Source organism: Curcuma longa, chromosome 20 (assembly GCF_044706935.1).
Source record: "Curcuma longa cultivar G26 ecotype Majalengka, Jawa Barat chromosome 20, ITB_CL_G26_1.1, whole genome shotgun sequence".
NCBI classification, from domain to species: Eukaryota; Viridiplantae; Streptophyta; class Magnoliopsida; order Zingiberales; family Zingiberaceae; genus Curcuma; species Curcuma longa.
Genome location: NC_133880.1, coordinates 6,675,514 through 6,698,376, shown reverse-complemented (window position 1 = coordinate 6,698,376; position 22,863 = coordinate 6,675,514). Strand labels below are relative to the sequence as shown.

At 34.2% G+C, this 22,863-nt stretch overlaps 2 protein-coding genes across 3 annotated transcripts in view; one reads left to right on the top strand and one right to left on the bottom strand.

Moving 5' to 3' along the window:
* Positions 1–22,863, top strand: part of LOC141812968 (uncharacterized) — a 33,646-nt gene that overhangs the window by 3,515 nt on the left and 7,268 nt on the right. The window contains exons 8-13 of the mRNA XM_074700900.1: positions 5,777–5,811; positions 7,256–7,290; positions 11,008–11,102; positions 11,646–11,720; positions 12,207–12,248; positions 12,850–13,001. Of these exons, the coding sequence (XP_074557001.1) occupies positions 5,777–5,811; positions 7,256–7,290; positions 11,008–11,102; positions 11,646–11,720; positions 12,207–12,248; positions 12,850–13,001 (434 nt within the window). The remainder of the gene's footprint in view (positions 1–5,776; positions 5,812–7,255; positions 7,291–11,007; positions 11,103–11,645; positions 11,721–12,206; positions 12,249–12,849; positions 13,002–22,863) is intronic.
* Positions 16,186–20,887, bottom strand: LOC141813085 (protein CONSERVED ONLY IN THE GREEN LINEAGE 160, chloroplastic). Of its 2 annotated transcripts, none has more exons than XM_074700981.1 (9): positions 20,530–20,887; positions 20,400–20,455; positions 20,233–20,329; positions 20,037–20,135; positions 18,221–18,301; positions 17,977–18,068; positions 17,277–17,369; positions 16,978–17,046; positions 16,186–16,568 (listed from the first exon to the last, which is right to left on the bottom strand). In XM_074700981.1, the coding sequence occupies exons 1-9, from the start codon at positions 20,851–20,853 to the stop codon at positions 16,436–16,438; spliced, it is 1,044 nt and encodes a 347-aa protein (XP_074557082.1). In that variant the 5' UTR covers positions 20,854–20,887; the 3' UTR covers positions 16,186–16,435. The 2 variants fall into 2 exon arrangements, with proteins under 2 accessions (XP_074557082.1, XP_074557083.1); XM_074700982.1 differs by having other exon boundaries at positions 16,186–16,495.

The window sequence follows — 22,863 nt, the reverse complement described above, 5'->3', positions numbered from 1 at the left end:
TAAATATAATTTTAAAATCCAATCTACAATTAGAAATTTTAGATGGACATGAAAAAGCTACAGATAAATTTAATCGAAGTTTTAATCTCAGAGTTCTTTTAATGTAAACATAAATTCATCTTAAATTTGTAGAAGAGAAAAACATCTGCGTAAAGAGGATTTTTTTTTTCAAGCATAAGGCACATCCCTGTTTAGCGCTTGATCTTACTCTCATTTTAAGCTTGAGACTCATCTCTATTTAGCTTCCTAATTCCAAAAAGATATAGATTACTGCCTCTCTCTCTCTCTCTTTTAGTCTTCATTAAACCTGTAGAGGAAAAACAACAGAATCAGGAGTATTGTTACTTTCTCCTTTTCAAGCCTAAGGCACATCCCTGTGTAGCAACTCATTTCTTTGAGTATTCCTTTTCAAGACTAACTGCAATTTAAATTTGATACAAGGTTTCTCATCAGCTAAATTTTTAATAACAATTGCTTCACTAAAATGTCCATTCTAATATTGACAGTTCTATCAAGTAGAAAGACAGAAGTTACAAATAAAGACAGAACAAAATCACCGCATCAGTTTGAGACAAAGTTCAAAGTTCAGCTATTGAAATTATCATTAGAAAAGGATGAATCTTTTGTTTGCGTCAATCTAGTCCTATTTGTGAAATTGCAATATTGATTTATACCATTTTCTTTCAATCTAGTAATTGGTCCCCAAATAGCCAATTCTTGGATGAAATACACACTTGCTCACAATGTGAAACAGTTTGAAAATATTGATGTCTTTAGTCATATAGTTCAAAGAAATTATATTTGTAGTAACTTTGGGAGAAGAAAAAAAAAGACAGAATAAAATAGAAATCTAAAATGAAGAAGCCTCGAATAGAATCATATTTTAGGGAGCTCGTTAGATAGAAACATAAAGTTTGAATGCAGCAAATTGAGAAATTTTCATATTTCCAACTAGAGAACAAATTCATCCAGTAAAGAAAAAATTGAACTATTCCTAGCACATTGAAGCTACTTCTGTCAACAAGAAAGCAAGATCAACTTTAAGAGTTAAGACTATCTTTACGACGAATCATGCATGCAAACGAAGCAATTTGAACCCATGGTCTAAAATCTTGTCGAGAATATATTGGAATGAACAGTACTCACAGCAGGTCTAGATTCCAAAGAGCTATCATACACCTGAGACTACTGCTGTAGTTATCAAGAAAAGTGTCAGTAAGGACCAGAGCCGCAAGGATCAAGGAGGCAGAAGAACGGAAATGAGAAATTCAATGTTTGTTAAAGTTAAAATGGATGGCGATCCTATTGGTAGGAAGGTGGATCTCAACGCCCATCATTCTTATGAAGCTCTTGTAGTTTCTCTTGAGCTCATGTTTCAGAAACCCACCATGGCTACCAACCTTTTAACCTTATTTGGTAAGTTTGTAAAATTGCGACTTCATGTGCCATTGCATAGTTATTCACATACTTTGGAATTAAGCATTTCCAATGAGCTATGTCTCTTTTATGAGTTCTGTATTGAGATGAAAGGAAACATGATTTTGTTGGTTGCATTCATCATCCTCAAACAATGGTTATTATCTACATCATTGGTATTGGTCCTTGGCATATATTATTTTCAAATAAGATTGTCTATTTGTTGCACCAACAATGAACTGTAGGTTGTCTTTGCAATATCTACCAATCACAAACTACTTTTGCACCAACGGCGTGTTGGGTCCCCAAGGATGTCCGCATCTCCACAATGGTATGATATTGTCCACTTTGGGTCTAAACCCTCATGATTCAGACACGGGATCACCCACTCCCTTTGTTTAAGGTTCAACCCATATGGTTAGATCTAGATCATGGCTCTTCCGGCGGTTAGTCCGGTGAAGAACGGCCTCGCTCTGATACCACTTGTTGGGTCCCCAAGGATGTCCGCATCTCCACAATGGTATGATATTGTCCACTTTGGGCCTAAACCCTCATGACTTTGTTCTTGGGCTCTCCCCAAAAGGCCTCATACCAATGAAGATATCTTTCATCCTTTTAAACCCATGATCTTTTCCATGTGTTTTAGATGTGGGACTATGTTTGCACCCTTGCAACCCAATACGGCGAAGATATTTTTACAGGAAGGTAGCTTTATAATTTTGACTCTGAATTTTTCTTAATTTCTTCTTTTTCATAATAGGCAAAATACTCCATTGTTTGTATCCATGGCAGTGTTTACTCTCTTGCATGGTTTATGTCAAATCAGGACTCCTTAGTGTCTAACTTTTATTCTATGTTATTGTATCATTCTTGTTGTTGTTATGTGATCGTCTCTTATTTTTGTTTCTAATTATATTGTATTGAGGTGTTAGTTCATAGCTGAAATGGTTAATTCTAATAATGAAATTATTTTCTAGAAAATTTGTTTGCCAAATTCATTTTTATCTCTATGTTTGATGCTTGTTTTTGGTGTTACCAGGGAATTGAGCGTATTCACCATAATTTCTTCTCACTATGATTTGGGCTCTATCTTTGCGTCAGCGAGACTGTCATAAAGAACTACTGCGAGCACGGGATCTGGTCAGAGTTGTGTGTGATGCATATCTACTTGTAGTTAGAGAAAATAAGATTGTTATTTTTTGTTTGATCTTTCATTGCAAAAATTATTCCTGTCTGAACAAGTTTATCTTTTAATAAAAAAATAATTTTTTTATCATTTAGATAAATTTGTGATATGGATTTTAAATGTGGATTGTAAATATAGATTGTATGAGTAAAATTTTTAATAATGATTGTATGTTAATCATGGGATCTTGATAAATTTTTTAAAATATTAATGACGAAATTAGCGACCGAATTTATATTCGGTCGCTAAAATTAGCGACTGAATTTGTATATTTTAGCGACTGAATTTGTATTTCGTCGCTAATTTTAGCGACCGATTTAGATTTTGGTCGCTAATTTTAGCGACCGAATTCGTATTCGGTCGCTAATTTTAACAATAAAATTCTATTATGGTTTATAAAATTAGCGACCGAATTCGAATTCGGTCGTTAATTAACGATCGAATTCGCTTTCGGCCGCTAAAATTAGCAACCGATTTAGATTTCCGTCACTAAAATTAGCGACCGAAATAGAATTCGGTCGCTAAAATTAGCGACCGAAATCTAAATCGGTCGCTAATTTTAACGACCGAAATCGAATTCCATCGCTAAAATTAGCGACCGAAATTAAAATCGATCGCTAATTAGCGACCGAATTCGATTTCGGTCGCTAAATCCAATTACGACGAAGTTTTGTACGATTTTTTGAATCGGTGGCTAATCGGTCGTTAATCGAATTTAGCGACCGAAAAATCGATCATTAATCGATGTTTTTTTTGTAGTGACAGCGAACCAAAATCATGGGGTTCGTCGCAGTACGGGCAGGTTAAGGGCTGTAGAATTCCGTCCACCTTGAATTCATAGATGCTCAAAGCTTCTGCAATTATTTCAATTTGGAAGCCAAGAACTAGGGTTAGAGCTCGGTTTCCCGATCGAATAAGAGAAAACTGGAGAAAGAATGGCGGTGGACGAGATTATATCGGAAAGAAAAAGGCACCTAGATTAAGATTGTCGCTATCAAGCAGGTCTAGCAAACACCAAACCATCAATTTCTGGTAGTCATAACTGTTGGCCCCGGGAAATCCAAGGCGGACCATTGGGGGCAAGACCGGAGAAGTGATTCTTGGAAGCGAAGGCGCGGCCTCGGATCCAACGCTGAACAATGGAGCCTGCTTCCCCTTTTCTTCTATCTCTTAGCTTCCTTCTCGCTGCTGCTACTTCCTGATGGAATCGCCGGAATGGAGACCGGTCGACGGAGCAAGGCGCGCGCGAGAGAGAGCAGAGAAGGTTGATTTGTAGTTTGAATCGAAATTTTGCGGCTTGAAACTCTAATTTTAGATAAATATAAAAAATATTTAAGCTAAATTAATTTAAATTTATGAAATCGCAAAATACATGGTGAATTAAAAAAACACCCAATATTTTAATTAAAAAATAGACCGTAAGCTAATAAAATAATTAAAAATATGTATTTTTAAATATCTGAATTTGTATTTCATCGCTAATTTTAGCGACCGATTTAGATTTTGGTCGCTAATTTTAGCGCCCGAATTCGTATTCGATTGCTAATTTTAAAAATAAAATTCTATTATGGTTTATAAATTTAGCGATCGAATTCAAATTCGATCGTTAATTAGCGATCGAATTCGCTTTCGGTCGCCAAAATTAGCGACCAATTTAGATTTCCGTCGCTAAAATTAGCGATCGAAACAGAATTTGATCGTTAAAATTAGCAACCGAAACATAATTCGATCGCTAAAATTAGCGACCAAAATCTAAATCGGTCGCTAATTTTAGCAACCGAAATCGAATTCGGTTGCTAAAATTAGCAACCAAAATTAAAATCGATCGCTAATTAGCGACCGAATTCAATTTCGGTCGCTAAATCCAATTACGATGAAGTTTTTTGTGATTTTTTGAATCGGTTGCTAATCGGTCGTTAATCGGATTTAGCGACCGATTAGCGACCAAAAAATCGATCATTAATCGATGTTTTTTTTTTGTAGTGACAGCGAACCAAAATCATGGGGCTCGTCGCAGTACGGGCAAGTTAAGGGCCGTAGAATTCTGTCCACCTTGAATTCATAGATGCTCAAAGCTTCTGCAATGATTTCAATTTGGAATCCAAGAACTAGGCTTAGAGCTCGGGTTCCCGATCGAATAAGAGAAAATCGGAGAAAGAATGGCGGTGGAAGAGATTATATCGGAAAGGAAAAGGCACCTGAATTAAGATTGTCGCTATCAAGCAGGTTTAGCAAACACCAGACCATCAATTTCTGGTAGTCATAACTGTCGGCCCTAGGAAATCCAAGGCGGACCATTGGGGGCAAGACCGGAGAAGTGATTCTTGGAAGCGAAGGTGCGGCCTCGGATCCAACGCTGAACAATGGAGCCTGCTTCCCCTTTTCTTCTATCTCTTAGTTTCCTTCTCGCTGCTGCTACTTCCTGATGGAATCGCCGGAATGGAGACCGGTCGACGGAGCAAGGCGCGCACGAGAGAGAGCAGGGAAGGTTGATTTGTAGTTTGAATCGAAATTTCACGGCTTGAAACTCTAATTTTAGATAAATATAAAAAATATTTAAGCTAAATTAATTTAAATTTATGAAACCATAAAATCCATGGTGAATTAAAAAACACCCAATATTTTAATTTAAAAATAGACCGTAAGCTAAAAAAATAATTAAAAATATGTATTTTTAAATATCTGAATTTGTATTTCGTCGCTAATTTTAGCGACCGATTTAGATTTTGATCGCTAATTTTAGCGACCGAATTCGTATTCGGTTGCTAATTTTAACAATAAAATTCTATTATGGTTTATAAATTTAGCGACCGAATTCGAATTCGGTCGTTAATTAGCGATCGAATTTGCTTTCAATCGCTAAAATTAACGACCGAAATTAAAATCGATCGCTAATTAGCGACCGAATTCGATTTTAATCGCTCAATCCAATTACGACGAAGTTTTTTGTGATTTTTTGAATCGGTCGCTAATCGGTCGTTAATCGGATTTAGCGACCGATTAGCGACCAAAAAATCGATCGTTAATCGATGTTTTTTTGTAATACCAACGAACCAAAATCATGGGGCTCGTCGCAGTACGGGCAGGTTATGAAGTACTATATTATCGCGTTTTCTTGGTTCTTGTCAATCAGTTTTGTAACATTTCATTATTTCTCTTGAAAATTCAATGCAGGTGGAGAGCACCCCTGAACTCTCTCGACGTGAAAGGTATGTAACAATTCCTTTTTGATTCTTTTCAAGGCTTTTGTTGAATTTTATCTGCACTAGGTCATTTAAGGTTCTATTTTTGTATTTCTTATTGCTTCATCCAGCTAATTTGTCATCCATGTGTTATTTATAATTAACTAATGTAATGCAAATTGTATCATATCAATTTGTAGCATCTTATTGAACTAATTAAATAAATGAGTTAACAACATTTCAATAATTTGTAATTACTGGAAAATTAAGAACGGTGTGTCGTTGATCACAGGCCCCACTTGCACTGTTTGATTAGCTTGAATGAAATGTAAAGTGGGCAGATTTATGATGGATGCTGTGGGTGTGGTGAGGTAAATGAAAAGAGAAAACAGTAGTGAATTTTGTACATCAATTACTGATTATCCCTTGTCTAGGTGTCTTGTGGACTTTTCCAACTTTTGTCGAGTACACAGCAAACTTCATAGAAAGACATGAACTTCAATGATGCTTTTGTTTTAGTTGATCTGGGTTGACTAGCAGAAGTGGGTAGGTATGGATATTTTAGCCTGATCTGTTCCATTTGGACCACTATCCACTCTGCAACATTCACTTCTCACTTCATCTGCATCATTCACCCGTCCGAACAAGTTTATCTTTTAATAAAAAAATAATTTTTTTATCATTTAGATAAATTTGTGATATGGACTTTAAATATGGATTGTAAATATAGATTGTATGAGTAAAATTTTTAATAATGATTGTATGTTAATCATGGGATCTTAATAAATTTTTTAAAATATTAATGACGAAATTAGCGATCGAATTTATATTCGGTCGCTAAAATTAGCGACTGAATTTGTATTTCGTCGCTAATTTTAGCGACCGATTTAGATTTTGGTCGCTAATTTTAGCGACCGAATTCGTATTCGATCGCTAATTTAAACAATAAAATTCTATTATGGTTTATAAATTTAGCGACCGAATTCGAATTCGGTCGTTAATTAGCGATCGAATTCGCTTTCGGTCGCTAAAATTAGCAACCGATTTAGATTTCCGTCAATAAAATTAGCGACCGAAACAGAATTCGGTCACTAAAATTAGCGATCGAAATCTAAATCGGTCGCTAATTTTAAAGACCGAAATCGAATTCGATTGCTAAAATTAGCGACCGAAATTAAAATCGATCGCTAATTAGCAATCGAATTCGATTTTGATCGCTAAATCCAATTACGACGAAGTTTTTTGCGATTTTTTGAATCGGTCGCTAATCGGTCGTTAATCGGATTTAGCGACCGATTAGCGACCAAAAAATCGATCGTTAATCGATGTTTTTTTTGTAATACCAACGAACAAAAATCATGGGGCTCGTCGCAGTACGGGCAGGTTATGAAGTACTATATTATCGCGTTTTCTTGGTTCTTGTCAATCAGTTTTGTAACATTTCATTATTTCTCTTGAAAATTCAATGCAGGTGGAGAGCACCCCTGAACTCTCTCGACGTGAAAGGTATGTAACAATTCCTTTTTGATTCTTTTCAAGGCTTTTGTTGAATTTTATCTGCACTAGGTCATTTAAGGTTCTATTTTTGTATTTCTTATTGCTTCATCCAGCTAATTTGTCATCCATGTGTTATTTATAATTAACTAATGTAATGCAAATTGTATCATATCAATTTGTAGCATCTTATCTGAACTAATTAAATAAATGAGTTAACAACATTTCAATAATTTGTAATTACTGGAAAATTAAGAACGGTGTGTCGTTGATCACAGGCCCCACTTGCACTGTTTGATTAGCTTGAATGAAATGTAAAGTGGGCAGATTTATGATGGATGCTGTGGGTGTGGTGAGGTAAATGAAAAGAGAAAACAGTAGTGAATTTTGTACATCAATTACTGATTATCCCTTGTCTAGGTGTCTTGTGGACTTTTCCAACTTTTGTCGAGTACACAGCAAACTTCATAGAAAGACATGAACTTCAATGATGCTTTTGTTTTAGTTGATCTGGGTTGACTAGCAGAAGTGGGTAGGTATGGATATTTTAGCCTGATCTGTTCCATTTGGACCACTATCCACTCTGCAACATTCACTTCTCACTTCATCTGCATCATTCACCCGTCCGAACAAGTTTATCTTTTAATAAAAAAATAATTTTTTTATCATTTAGATAAATTTGTGATATGGACTTTAAATATGGATTGTAAATATAGATTGTATGAGTAAAATTTTTAATAATGATTGTATGTTAATCATGGGATCTTAATAAATTTTTTAAAATATTAATGACGAAATTAGCGACCGAATTTATATTCGGTCGCTAAAATTAGCGACTGAATTTGTATTTCGTCGCTAATTTTAGCGACCGATTTAGATTTTGGTCGCTAATTTTAGCGACCGAATTCGTATTCGATCGCTAATTTAAACAATAAAATTCTATTATGGTTTATAAATTTAGCGACCGAATTTGAATTCGGTCGTTAATTAGCGATCGAATTCGCTTTCGGTCGCTAAAATTAGCAACCGATTTAGATTTCCGTCAATAAAATTAGCGACCGAAACAGAATTCGGTCACTAAAATTAGCGATCGAAATCTAAATCGGTCGCTAATTTTAAAGACCGAAATCGAATTCGATTGCTAAAATTAGCGACCGAAATTAAAATCGATCGCTAATTAGCAATCGAATTCGATTTTGATCGCTAAATCCAATTACGACGAAGTTTTTTGCGATTTTTTGAATCGGTCGCTAATCGGTCGTTAATCGGATTTAGCGACCGATTAGCGACCAAAAAATCGATCGTTAATCGATGTTTTTTTTGTAATACCAACGAACAAAAATCATGGGGCTCGTCGCAGTACGGGCAGGTTAAGGGCCATAGAATTCCGTCCACCTTGAATTCATAGATGCTGAAAGCTTTTGCAATGATTTCAATTTGGAAGCCAAGAACTAGGGTTAGAGCTCGGGTTCCCGATCGAATAAGAGAAAACCGGAGAAAGAATGGCGGTGGAAGAGATTATATCGGAAAGGAAAAGGCACCTGGATTAAGATTGTCACTATCAAGCAGGTCTAGCAAACACCAGACCATCAATTTCTAGTAGTCATAACTGTCGGCCCCGGGAAATCCAAGGCGGACCATTGGGGGCAAGACCGGAGAAGTGATTCTTGGAAGCGAAGGTGCAGCCTCAGATCCAATGCTGAACAATGGAGCCTGCTTCCCCTTTTCTTCTATCTCTTAGCTTCCTTCTCGTTGCTGCTACTTCCTAATGGAATTGCCGGAATGGAGACCGGTCGACGGAGCAAAGGCGCACGCGAGAGAGAGCAGAGAAGGTTGATTTGTAGTTTGAATCGAAATTTTGCGGCTTGAAACTCTAATTTTAGATAAATATAAAAAATATTTAAGCTAAATTAATTTAAATTTATGAAATCGTAAAATCGATGGTGAATTAAAAAAACCCAATATTTTAATTAAAAAATAGACTATAAGCTAATAAAATAATTAAAAATATGTATTTTTAAATATCTGAATTTGTATTTCGTCGCTAATTTTAGCGACCAATTTAGATTTTGGTCGCTAATTTTAGTGATCGAATTCGTACTCGGTCGCTAATTTTAACAATAAAATTCTATTATGGTTTATAAATTTAGCAACCGAATTCGAATTCGGTCATTAATTAGCGATCGAATTCGCTTTCGATCGCTAAAATTAGCAATCGATTTAGATTTCCATCGCTAAAATTAGCGACCGAAACAGAATTCGATTGCTAAAATTAGCGACCGAAATCTAAATCGATCGCCAATTTTAGTGACTGAAATCGAATTCGGTCGCTAAAATTAGCGATCGAAATTAAAATCGATCGCTAATTAGCGACCGAATTCGATTTCGGTCGCTAAATCCAATTACGACGAAGTTTTTTATGATTTTTTGAATCGATCGTTAATCGGATTTAGCGATCGATTAGCGATCGAAAATCGATGTTTTTTTTTGTAGTGACAGCGAACCAAAATCATGGGGCTCGTCGCAGTCTGGGCAAGTTAAGGGTCGTAGAATTCCGTCCACCTTGAATTCATAGATGCTCAAAGCTTCTACAATAATTTCAATTTGGAAGCCAAGAACTAGGCTTAGAGCTCGGGTTCCCGATCGAATAAGAGAAAACCGGAGAAAGAATGGCGGTGGAAGAGATTATATCGGAAAGGAAAAGGCACCTGGATTAAGATTGTCGCTATCAAGCAGGTCTAGCAAACACCAGACCATCAATTTCTGGTAGTCATAACTGTCAGCCTCAGGAAATCCAAGGTGGACCATTGGGGGCAAGACCGGAGAAGTGATTCTTGGAAGCGAAGGCGCGACCTCGGATCCAACGCTGAACAATGGAGCCTGCTTCCCCTTTTCTTCTATCTCTTAGCTTCCTTCTCGCTGCTGCTACTTCTTGATGGAATCGTCGGAATGGAGACCGGTCGACGGAGCAAGGCGCGCGCGAGAGAGAGCAGAGAAGGTTGATTTGTAGTTTGAATCGAAATTTCGCGGCTTGAAACTCTAATTTTAGATAAATATAAAAAATATTTAAGCTAAATTAATTTAAATTTATGAAACCGTAAAATCCATGGTGAATTAAAAAAACACCCAATATTTTAATTAAAAAATAGACCGTAAGCTAATAAAATAATTAAAAATATGTATTTTTAAATATCTGTATTTTAAAATCTTTTAATATATTATGTAAAATAAAATAAATCAAATTGAGTCCTTGAAACCAATTAATTATGACAGTAAATAAATCACAAATTTGATTTAAGTTTAAATAATTCATTAAATAATTAATTGGGAATTATTTATCAAAATTAGGTACATATTTTGACTCTTTTTTAAAGTCTTGTAATTGTTACAATAAAGTGGTCTTTGTATAGGATTATTAGGTTCCTTTTGTCTTCGTGCTTCTACTTTTCTTCTTGTAAATTGTAATTCCTGAATCACATGGGTTGAGTTTTTCTGTTTTGGTGAAAGGGAATCATGAACTCTTGTATAATGTCTAATGATGTAAACATAAATCTATTGGAAAGACCTGAGGAGTTCCTTACAAGTTTGTAATTGACTTAGTCTTAAAAATATAGCCCCTCATGTTCTGTGTTTTGCTTTGTAATTTCTGATAAATAGCTTTGATTGGCTGCCTATTTTGTGAACATATTTGACTGAAAATTTCTCATCAATGAGGCTTCTAAAATGCAGTTCTCAATGAGCTTGCAAGTATGAAGATGTTGGTTCAGCATCTTGAGACAGTTGGGCACTCCCATTCTGTCAAAGATGTGCTGCATTCTTTTCTGGTTAACACCTAATCTTTGTTTCTGTATACTCCTTTGTCATTTGATTTGAGAGGTGGTTATCTTTTAACATGTTCCTCTTTCTTCCACTTGTTTACATTAACACAGTTTATGATGTTCCTACTTGCAGTAAATCAGATAATCTAATAGTTCATTTTAACTTGTAATCACTTCTTTTCTTTATTTTTTTATAAATATGAATGCTATCGCCTGCTCAAAAATGATGTTTTTGAAGCAGAAGTAGCTGATGAAGGCCCAAATTTTTAAGGCTTTCCTGTGCTTTATTCCCACAATTATTCTCTCTTTGTTAAAAAAAAAAATCTTTGATTCTGTTTGCCAGCTAAATATTTCCTAGGATATTTATTGTTCCATGGACAGGATTTTCATAGATCTCCTGCAAGCATATTGCCTTACATGCCTAAGATTATTTAGTTACTATCATCTTTCCTTTGAATGTCTAATTTCCCATCGTAATTCGTTGGTTTAGACTTCATCTGTCGAATCTGTTAGTAATCTTCTTTCTCTCTCTCTCTCTTTCTCAAGCAGCAGCAACCTTCCAGAAATACAAAAGAATTTAAGGGGAGATCTAAGGAGCATAGAATTTTGTATATGCCTGATAAGGTAATGTTATCAATTCAATGTCTTATGTTACATCATCAAGAAGATGATGCTACCTTGACCTAATATTGCAGAATTGTTTACTATTTCAATGTTGCATTTTCCTGTGATTTATATCTACTTTTATCGGCATTGCTAAAATGACACACAATTTTATGGTATTATATTATGTTTCCTTCCTTAATCATAAAAATTTACAAAAGGATGTTTTTGCCAGCACATAATTCTCACATAGAATTGGTTATTAATGGGAAATTATTGATATTGAGCATGTATTCTAAAATCACTTGCAAAAACAAATTATTGGACTCTTTTTTACTATCATCCCTGGCCTTTCAAAATTTTTTGGAAAATGTATAGCTCTTGATTTGCCTACTTGGATGCCGTTATTATTTTTTCTAGTTTAATAACTTTACTTAATCCTAGAAATATTCTACAGTTTTACCTCAAATAATTGATTCATTCTTGTTTCATTTTCTGTGCCTGCAGAAACATGATCAATTGCGGTCCAAGGCTATAAAAGAGCATGAGGTAGATCATTACTCTGTCATGTTATTGAACTGTTCTTGCAATTTCTCCAGTGCAGGAAACATGCACATCTGAATTTTTGTGTCAGATGTCTTCTAATGTAACATTTATTTTACATATCTTGGATTTAGGTTTTATCATTTTACACATTTAGATTCAATTTGTTGGAAGTATACAACCTAAATAATTTTTAAGTAGATGCACTAGTTATACACATGACCAGATCAATAATGTGTTTGTGATAAAACAGTTTTTCATTGTTATAGTGAGTAAATGTAAGCACAGTTTGACTCTTATATTCTCTTCGCGTTTGATTATCACATGTCTAATTGTTATTGCTGAAAGCTAGTGGATTAATTTCCTCCCAGCCAAACCAATTGCTCAATTAGTATCATAAATTTTTTTATTCTTTTTGATGTATAGGACTGACTTGGATATTACGAGATCATTGGAATGATTTTGACTATTAGTTGTTTGTTTGTGCATTTATATCGGTTTTATCATGAGATGCTTCATCATCAATTCATTGCTAAACTTATGCAACATTGAATTTGGATGATTTTATTCCTAAGATAATGTAGCTAAGTCGTATTAAATCTTATAGGATCTTGCTAGAAGTGCTCGATTTGAACAAATATGGAAGAAGAGGGGAAGCATAGATGCAGAAGAATGCTCTTTGCATGAAAAATGTCATTTGTATGATGTTGTTCGAGTGGATGTTGAGGATGAAACTCACCAAAGGGTGCCACAGTCCAAGTAAATTTAATATTCAGTATTTCTACCTTTTTTTAGTGCATCTTGGTGGTTTATATAAGAGATTCTTGAATGCAGAGGTGCTCCTGAGGTTGATGGTGCAATTTTTGATAAATATTTACCACTTCTAAGGGAATTCTTTCCACAAGCAGCTGACGAGATTGAACGTTACAAAGCAACTATAGAAGGTTCTATCTTCTCTACCATCCCTAATCTTCCAATGGCAAGTTATTTATATTTTATGTTTGGAAACAAGAAATCCAATTTACATACTATGATTAACTTTATATGTAGTTTAAGATCTTCCATGAGACTCGTTATGATCTTCTCACTATTAAATTGTCCCTTTTATATCTTTTGAACAGATAACTTTGTTTACGACATATATACCATCGGCGTCAGTGTGAATACAAACACGGATAACACTGATGAGTATCCATTGTATGAATTTAGACATTTGATTAATCTAAACTTACAATTGGATTTTAATATTGATATTCATTATGTATCATTGCTACAGAGTGCCAGTTTATGTGGAGGACGACTATCATGACGGTCCATCATAATCTGATTATGAAAAGTGATGATTCAAATGGTATGACTGTATATTTTCTTTCCTTTTAATTTGACTCATATTAATACTTATTTATTTGTAGTTGACAATCCATGGAATGATTATTGTGATGAAAAGTCTGACTTTGAAGATTCTGACTCAAATTATGAACGACAAGTTGACAGTGAAGAGGAAGATCTGGAGATGGGAATATCGTTAAATTTGTCTATTGTACATATGTTAAGCTGAAGCAGTTTTTGGTTATAATAGCGGTTGAGTGATGAATGAGAATGTTTGGTTAAACTTTGAGTTTTCACTTCACTCGTGTTGTATAGTTGACCACTCAAATTTTATACGAGTGCATCCAAATTCTATTTCATTGTAGAACGTTTTGAAGTAACTAAAGAAAAATATGCAATTAGACAACAATATGGAACCTAATTATGACTTCATGTGCTCGGAAAGTAAGTTGATTTGATAATTTCTTCTTGGTATCCTGAAAAAAAGTGAGGTTATGTCTTCATAGACAATCTAGTTGTTGCTTGGATAGCCATGTCTTTTTCTCTAACACGTTCTTTCACAGTGCCAATGACAACTTTGTTTCACTTTATGAATACTAATTTAGCTTTATCAAAATTCTGAATTATTACTGCTTAAGTTTCCAAGACTAGAACTGAGTTTGAAGTGATACTTTGTGAAGAAATGAATACAATATTGTTTTCTGCAAATGACTTCTTTTTTCTATTTTTTCACATTATTTTTTTTTCTTGAAATAGTGCTAGGAATATAAATAGATCTGTAGGATCTTTGGTCCTGGCTATTTCTTACTATTGTGATGCACAGTATGTTTTCTTGAATTCCTCATTCCTAATAAAATGTGGTTTGAGTGGATCTGCAACTTCACTTAGCTTATCTATTTGTAAAATGTCTTAAACTTGAGTTTGAAGAAATGTGTAGCATGAAACTAAGATGCTTCCCTTTTATTTGTTGCTGCTAAATAATTATCTTTGCTAAGGATATGTTTAGGTTTCCAATGGGTTCTTTTTGTGTATGCCTGAGATAGCAATTTTTAGATGTTGTAACAATCATATAGCTGGAAAAAGTATCTTACACGTAGTGAATATTTTAATTGGATAGTTCTGTCTTTTCTTATTTGAGAGTTTGAAGTTAAATGTTGGAGGGTTCAGATAGATTGGCTTTTTGATGAATAAATATTTTGATTACTTCTTTTTCGCGGTTCTAATATACAGACTTTTGCAGTGTTTATTCTTTCATTATCTCAGTGGAACCGGATTGCTCTTTGGCTTCTGTTTAATTGATTTGAACTGATCCAGTCAAGTTTAGTGTGGGGTTAATGGATCAATCGATCATAATCCATGGGATTTTAAGTCTATCATAATGTTTATAGTTTTTGAATTTAGCACAACCTTTTAGAAGCTATCATAGGTCTGCATTTGGTTGGCAGTCTGTTATTAAGTTGGTGATGTGACTAACATCGGTCGATTTATCTACATGATAAGAACAGTTTATCATAGAAGTTATGGGTTTCTATTTTTCAACTATTTTTTTTGTAATTTCAAACTTAGTTATAATGGAGATAGTTAAAATATGTGGGAATTAAGGTTCATGGTAAAAAAAAATTGTATTGGCAATTACTTATGATAAAAATTTACGATAAATATAAATCTATAACGTTAAAATTTTGATTCACATTTGTTTAGTGTCAATAAGTCTAATCATCAAATTATACACTTAAATATGAAACTGCTATTAAGTGTTGGCATGTCAGTACGTCTGCTTATCAAATTAAAGTTAAGTTGAGGTAAATTTTGTATTATTCATTTATTTGATAGAGTAATCGAGTTAAGTTGCGTTTAAAATGAACTAAAGTTGTTCAAATAATTATTCAAGTTTGATTTGTTTCTATTTTATGAATTTGGTGTGAATTTGATTTTTTTTTAATATTATCAAATTTTCAATTAAAATTTATTTGATTGTTTGAAAATTATACATTTTAAATTTTGTTTGATTGGTTATTAAATTTGATAATATAAATTTATTTATTTATTTTAAAAATTTTTTTATTTATTTAGTAAGTTGATAAAGGTTTATTGATAAATATACTTCATAAATATTTTTATAGATATTATTCATAAATATTATTTATGAATATTAATGAGTTAAATATATATATATATATATATAGATCAAATTTCTATATATATATATTTAAATTTATTTGCTTAATAATCTTGTATATATTGAATGAATAAAATAAATTTTTATTAAATTGAATATTAAATTTATTCATAAATATTTGATTCATTTATAATTTTGTATTTGAATTCGAAATTAATTAATTAATTAATTATATCATATCAAATACTTATAAATCCTAAGTGTTCACAAATCGTCGCATAAGATTAGGATTAGCAATTTGCCTTATTTTGATAGGAATAAACTTATACGAAACAATTTAAATATGTTAAATTTAACGTGTTGACTTGTATGGTTTAGTTAAATCAATATATCATTGCATCATGACTGAATGAACGACTCTGCGAGGGTTCTTATTGTTTTGCAACTGCAACATTCTATTTATGCTCAATCCACAGGCCATCAGGCAAGCAAAAGAAAAAAAAAAATCTCTGTGAGGGTTCACATAGATTTTTTCGCTACATTTTATTTTGTGCTACATCTTACAAATGATCTTAAATAGAGAAATTTCTTTTGAGAAATTGTGCTCTCCATCTACCATTCGCTCCTTACAAGACAATAAAGGCCTGTTCACCACATAAATGAAAGATACCCAAAAGAAAGAAAAGTAAATAATGAAACTCGTAATGTAAAGCAACTGTTATTTGGCGATGTTTCTTCTTCATGCTTAGCTCTTCTTCCCGACTATGTCGATGGCCTCCTGGAGCGCTTGGACAAAAGTAGCAACCTTGTAGGTGAAGAATCCAAGCAGCATTGGTATCAGCTCTAAGTGCATAAAACCGTAATCTGGTACTAATACCCTGATTGATACAAGGAGGAACAAACTGTTGTTAATAAGAAAATATGGCGTGTACAAAAAATCTAAACCGATGGATATCTAAACTGATGTAAAAATTCATAGTATTTTGATTATGGGTAGATTCACAGATCAAAAGGATGTAATGTATTTTGGATTTAATTATATAAATATTTAAATAACTTAATTAGTCAACTCAGATTTACCATGTTGGTTCAATTTTCTTATTCTGAAAATTTTGGATCAGACTAAATATCGATCAATAACTTATTTAATTCAACCAATGATCACCCACAACAAGGTGTTCTTTGTGCTCATAACTGAAGGAAAACTATTTACATGAAAATTTTGTAGAAATAAAAAAATTAATGCAGCATATTGAGAAAATACTTTCTGAGGTGCATGGAACTTACTCGTTCCACCTGTTATACATCATCACTAGTATAACTGGAACCAGCAGCCGCGGTTGTCCAACGGCTCCTCTGCCAACCAGGAAACATTTTGTTAGTGCCCATGGAAAAACAGAAGGGAAATTATTAAAATATTCTCCAAAGTTTAATGTCTCTTAGTACCACAAGGACCCTAAGATTTACAACCTCATGAATAAGCATGATCACATCCTATTTATGGATAGAGATGTAAGAAGTCGACTACTTTCATGTAGAGGGTTCTTAATTTCTCCAGGGAAAAAAATCATATTGATGCTACATACTTCATTATCCCTTTTGCACCATTTGCCATCGAGTCGACCGTATTGCCTAGCATCCGTATGTACGCCAATGAACCAATCAATCCTGCACCAAAGCTGAAGCAATAAAATTGTCAAATTTCCGATCCTAGAAATAAAACTTGCTAGTAAACATTTTTTAACGTAATTTGAGATATTGCTAGAAATAGTTTCAAAGAGGGGCATAAATAAGCTAAGATAGCAAGGATGAAGAAATTAATTACTGAATTACTCAATGTAATTCCACTCGATAATACAATCAAAACCACATCTTGAGATCCTCATCTGCAAATGGGGATTCTTATAACATGCCTGAATGAATAAAGGCACCCTATCTAAGTGCCTTAGATTTTGGATTAGATTGAGCTCCCTCTTGAACTTAAATATGAAATTAGAGTCAGCCCCTCACTTCCTAATGTTGTTGAGCTTGTGGAGGCATCTTAAAGATAATAAAAAGTATGAGGTAAAATTCCACTTAATCTCACATCTCTAAATGAAAGTTCTAATAATATGTTTAAATACAAAAAGGTCTCCACCTAAGCGTCCATTTTGGTTTGTCACCCACATCAATGCATGGATTTTAGGTTGAATTAAGCTCTCTCATACTTCTAACACATAAGAGGCATCACAGTGATGGAGATGATTCATGAACAGATGAAAATTGATGATTGTGATGCTGTCTTACCTAACTGCAATTTCAGGAGTGTAGGTAAAATATGCAGATACAACTCCAATTCCACCTATACTGGCGGTAAGGATTTGTAACTTCTGTTTCAACTGCAAGAACAGCACAGCAATACAATGTCTAGAGAAGGTTAACAGATAACTACCACATCAAATAAAAGTGGATCTAATAAAGAATTAAAGAAACACAGTATGCTTAACATAAGAGTTTTATCTTTTATGTATTCCTCTCTAATGAGTTTTACCTTTAGATACTGCTGTCGTGACTGTGCTGCCAATACCTTTGGATCACCTCGATCCTGTTTTGACTCTCGCAAAATAAGTTCCTGCAAAGTTTTAGAATCTTACAAAGTCATATGCTGAAAACAAAAAAGAAATTTTGATGAAAGGGAATTATCTTTTTTTTTTTTTTGCAATTTATGACCTTTACATAGTTAAAGTAGAAATCAGTAACATTTATCTTTCGATGGAAGAATAGAAATGGAATATGGGGCCGAGTACACAAGCATGGATAAAACTTACACATAAAGGCACCCATCATGTACCAGATATGTGAAGGGTGGTGCCTGCATTGGTGCTACACAATTTTGGCAACACCAATCTTAAAGCATTTTTATTAATTTTTTAATGAGGTGGATGTCTTTTTTCATATTTATTATAGCAAATGCCTTCACTTAATTATAGCAGATGCCATCATTCTGGCAAAGGAAAATTTACTAGAATGCTGATGCACTCGTTTAGTTATATCATTCTTTTGATTTAATTATAGTAGGTGCCTTTGTTTAGTTGTAGCAGATGTTTACATTTAGTTGTAGTAGTGCCTCTTTAGTTATAACAACTGTCTTTGTTCAATTATAGCAGATCTTTTTGTTTAGTTATAGCAGCTGTATGGCAAAAAGAATCACAACGCAGGTGCACTCGTTTATAACAAGTGTCTTCATTTATATATAATAGATGTCCTTGTCTTCATTTGGGGGAAAAAAACAACCAAGAATGAACCTACTTTTATTTAGTTGTAACAGATGCTTTCATTTATTTCTTTTTAATAAATAGTATTTATGGCATGAAAAATTGTTCCAAGATTTGTGCATGAATGATGCAGATATCCTTCACATTATCATGCATGCAAGGGTACCTTCACATAAATGTTATCCCTTAAACATAACATATCTTATGTCAAGTGTTTAAGCAACCAAATATTTCAACTCATAGGACGTCTTTATTATCTATAAAAGATTTTGCCATAATAAGTGAGGATGTTTATGTTCATCCATTGTGTGCGCTAAATTATCAAGTTTACCAACATATGGGACCTAATAGTTTGACTATGAAGCAAGTCGCCAAATGCACTCTATTTTAGAGATATTTTATAGAGTTTTCAATATGATTTTACATGGTGATGGGTGAGGCTACTAATTTTTCACAAGTGGTGCGCTTAGAAGCCTACCCAAGGAGCTTCGTGCACCGGACTACCCTTTTGTGCCCTTAGAATCCTAGAACACATTGTGAGGTACATTTGAATACTACAAGAGATCAAAAGACTTGTAAACAAGGAGATTTTTTCCTTTTTCTCGAGGAGAGTAATTCCGGAAAAACACTAAAGGTGAGGCTTTTCACTTTTGGATCTATGTTGAGAGAAGAACCTATAAAGGATTGAGAGGTATCTAGTACAATGTGTAAACAATGATTTGTCCAATTTTTATTTCAAATTTTTCTTTCATATTACCTAGATATGGATTCTCTTTGAAGATATAATCTTATGCTGAAGCACAAAAAATTGTTTTTGTTATATGTATTTGTTTCATTCTACCAATGGAAACAAATATTCCATCATGTAGGCCAATGGTTAAGTTATTTCATATTCTAGAGACATTGGATTGGAATGTACAAGTGTTTATGATTTGTGGAGATGGATTCTAGAAAATTACAAGTTGCATTAGAGCAATCTCTAACCAATTTAGCAGTCTTAGAGACATTTGTGATACCTACATCCATTTTGAACTCTGAAGGCACAATGAGTACCCTAATCACAGGAAGAACTTAACAATTGTCATTACTTACACTACCACCGGTGGCTGCCTTAGTTGCTCTATCCCACTTTGCTTGCTCCCTTCTTGTAGGTACGAACCTCCATCTCGGTGATGAAGCATCGTTAACAATCTAACAAGAAAAAGTAAATAGTTCAATCAGTCAATTCAATGAATCAAGTTCCTCACTTTAACATCAAGCATCAAGATAGATTAAAAAAAAAACTCACTTCGGTGAAAGAAAGACCGTTCCTTGCGGCTTCTACCTGCTGCTCCAACACCGGCTTTGGCGGTGGCATCAATTCTTTGCTAAGATCGACCTCCATGCTGCAAATGGCACACTTGCTCTCAATCCATAGGACTAAATAATAATAATAAGAATTTTTCAATAGGAAACCTGTCAAGGCTCATGGATCGATTGAGGCTTAGGAATCCTGAATCTGGCTCCTTGTTCTGTAAATGATATGAATTCAAATCTGAAATCACGAGAATCGTAAGTATATTCGAGGTAAGAAGGTAGAAATTACCAGAGACGGAGCAGAATTAGGGTTTGATTCGTCACCGTCGAGGAGCTGCTGCATGCGGCCTAGAAACTCCTTGTTCCAGATGAAGTCATCGGTGGCGGTGACGGGATCCTCGTCGCCCCCGCCCCAGTACTTCCTGAGCTTAGTGGTGGTCGGGGGGCCCCCGTACTCGCCGGGAGCGACGCCGGTGGACCACTTGACCGGCTTCTTCTTAGGGAGGACGATGCGAGTGGGGAGGGTCGGGGAGGGGTCCTCCTCCGCTGAGTGCGCCTCCGAGCGAATCGCCAGGCGGTAGGTCGAGCAGGCGGAGGCGGTGAGGACGGCCATCGCCGGCGCTGCGAAGAGCGTCGGTGATGCTTTCAGTGACCGGGAAAGCAAATGACGCCTTCAGTGAACCCTTAGTCCATTTACGAAGGATACTGTATGTGGGTCCGCCTGTATAATGCCCAGTTCGTCATTAGTGATTGGTGGGTACGTCATGGGTGACGCAGTAATACACGATGGCGAATCGAGAAGTGTGTCAATTCTGCGTCCATGTATTACCTGACAATATCTTATCGGGGTGCCTTATTGGGCCGCCCTGAATCGGCCCAAATTAATAAAATTATTGAATATTTTAGGCGTAATTAATACAAACATTTTTCTCATGTAATATCATTATTAATTATTATTATTATTATTATTATTTCTTGATTTATATATATTGCATATATTTTTATCCTCCATGTATGTGTTGAGATAGTCATGCATGTAAATTCAAATTCTTTTACAACATAAAGATAAACAATGGCCACTCTTATTCTATCATCTATGATTTATTAGATGAGTTATTAATTGAATATATGTTTATTTTTTAAAGCAAAGAAACCTTATAAAATATAATTTTTTTGCAAAATAAAAATGAAATAAAGAAAAATTAAAGTATAAAAATCAACCTAATAGAAGGAAATTTTATCGCAGCTATTCTTGTTATTTATATGTTACTAATTCACTATTTGCCCTATTAGTTGATTCAATTATTTTCCAATCGACTTTCGTAGATCAACTATCTATTCAATCTTTTGATTTGTGATCACTTCTTTAGGTTTGTCATTGATTCTTCTAGTTCATGAACAATTCTTTTGATTTATCTCACCTACACTTTCAGGTGACTCATTTGGATAGCTTCGTGTTTTAAACTTTAGATAATCATGTCATCAATTGTTTGCCCTGTTAGTTGATTTATTTGGATAATTCTTTGACCTTTTCACTATTAACAAGGTTCCTTTTCACTATGAATATCATTTTACACAAATAAAGTCAGATGAGTTTTCCTAGTTGACTACAAATTCAAACTTACAGATCAGTTGACTTAATTATGCAATTTTAATTGATCTTTATGTCATCCAATCAACTCAAACCAAAACAGAAACTCTTTGATTCTCAAACAACAAGTCAACGACTAACTATAATGTCAACCTAACTAATTAATAAACTAGATTCTGGTATTAATCTTCTAATCTGGCTTGGTCTCAAGCTAATTCATCAATTTTGATTTCTAGAACACTGGATTTAGTGTGCGTATAAGTAAAAAAACTTCTATACCAAAAATCAAAATTCATTTCACTATTCTACAAAAAGGTGGAATCCGTCACCTTAGCGGCTCAACACGGTTAGCCCCATGACCATCTGTGACCAGCCTCATGACCATCTGTGAAAAGGTACATCAAGAAACTGAAGTTGGTGACACAGAAGGGTATTGTCTGACTTTGTCAGGATTCGAACTCTTGCCCTCTTCTGCAAGTCTGTTGCGTTGTAACCAACTCAGCTAAAATTCATTTCACTCATTTCATATGTCTTCATGTTGATTATGCTTCTCTCTCGATCATGGAACTCTACCTTTGAGTCATATTTGATCTAGGTCATGTGAGTCTGCACCTCTTTAGATATATACATGACCTTTAATATTTGTTGAACTTGCTAAGAGTTCCACCTCTAGAACTTCTTGCTTTGTTAGAAGTTCACTCATTCAGAACTTTTATTTGTCAAGACCTCTTCAACATTCACTTGTTATGAGTTCATTCGTCTAAGACATTTCATTTTTCGTTACGAGACCTCTTGATTTTTCATTTTATCAAGAGTTCTTTTCTTTGAGAATTCTCTTTTGCTAAGACCTCTTAAAATTTTACCTATCAGAAATTTATTCCAAACTTCTTATCTATCAAAATTCACTGCCAAATTGTCAATGGTTCATTTGTCTCCAATTTCTTATTTGTCAAATTACACCCATAAATACTAATAAAATTTTGCATATGCACATATGATAAAAACGTGAACATTATATTTTTCTTACTTAAT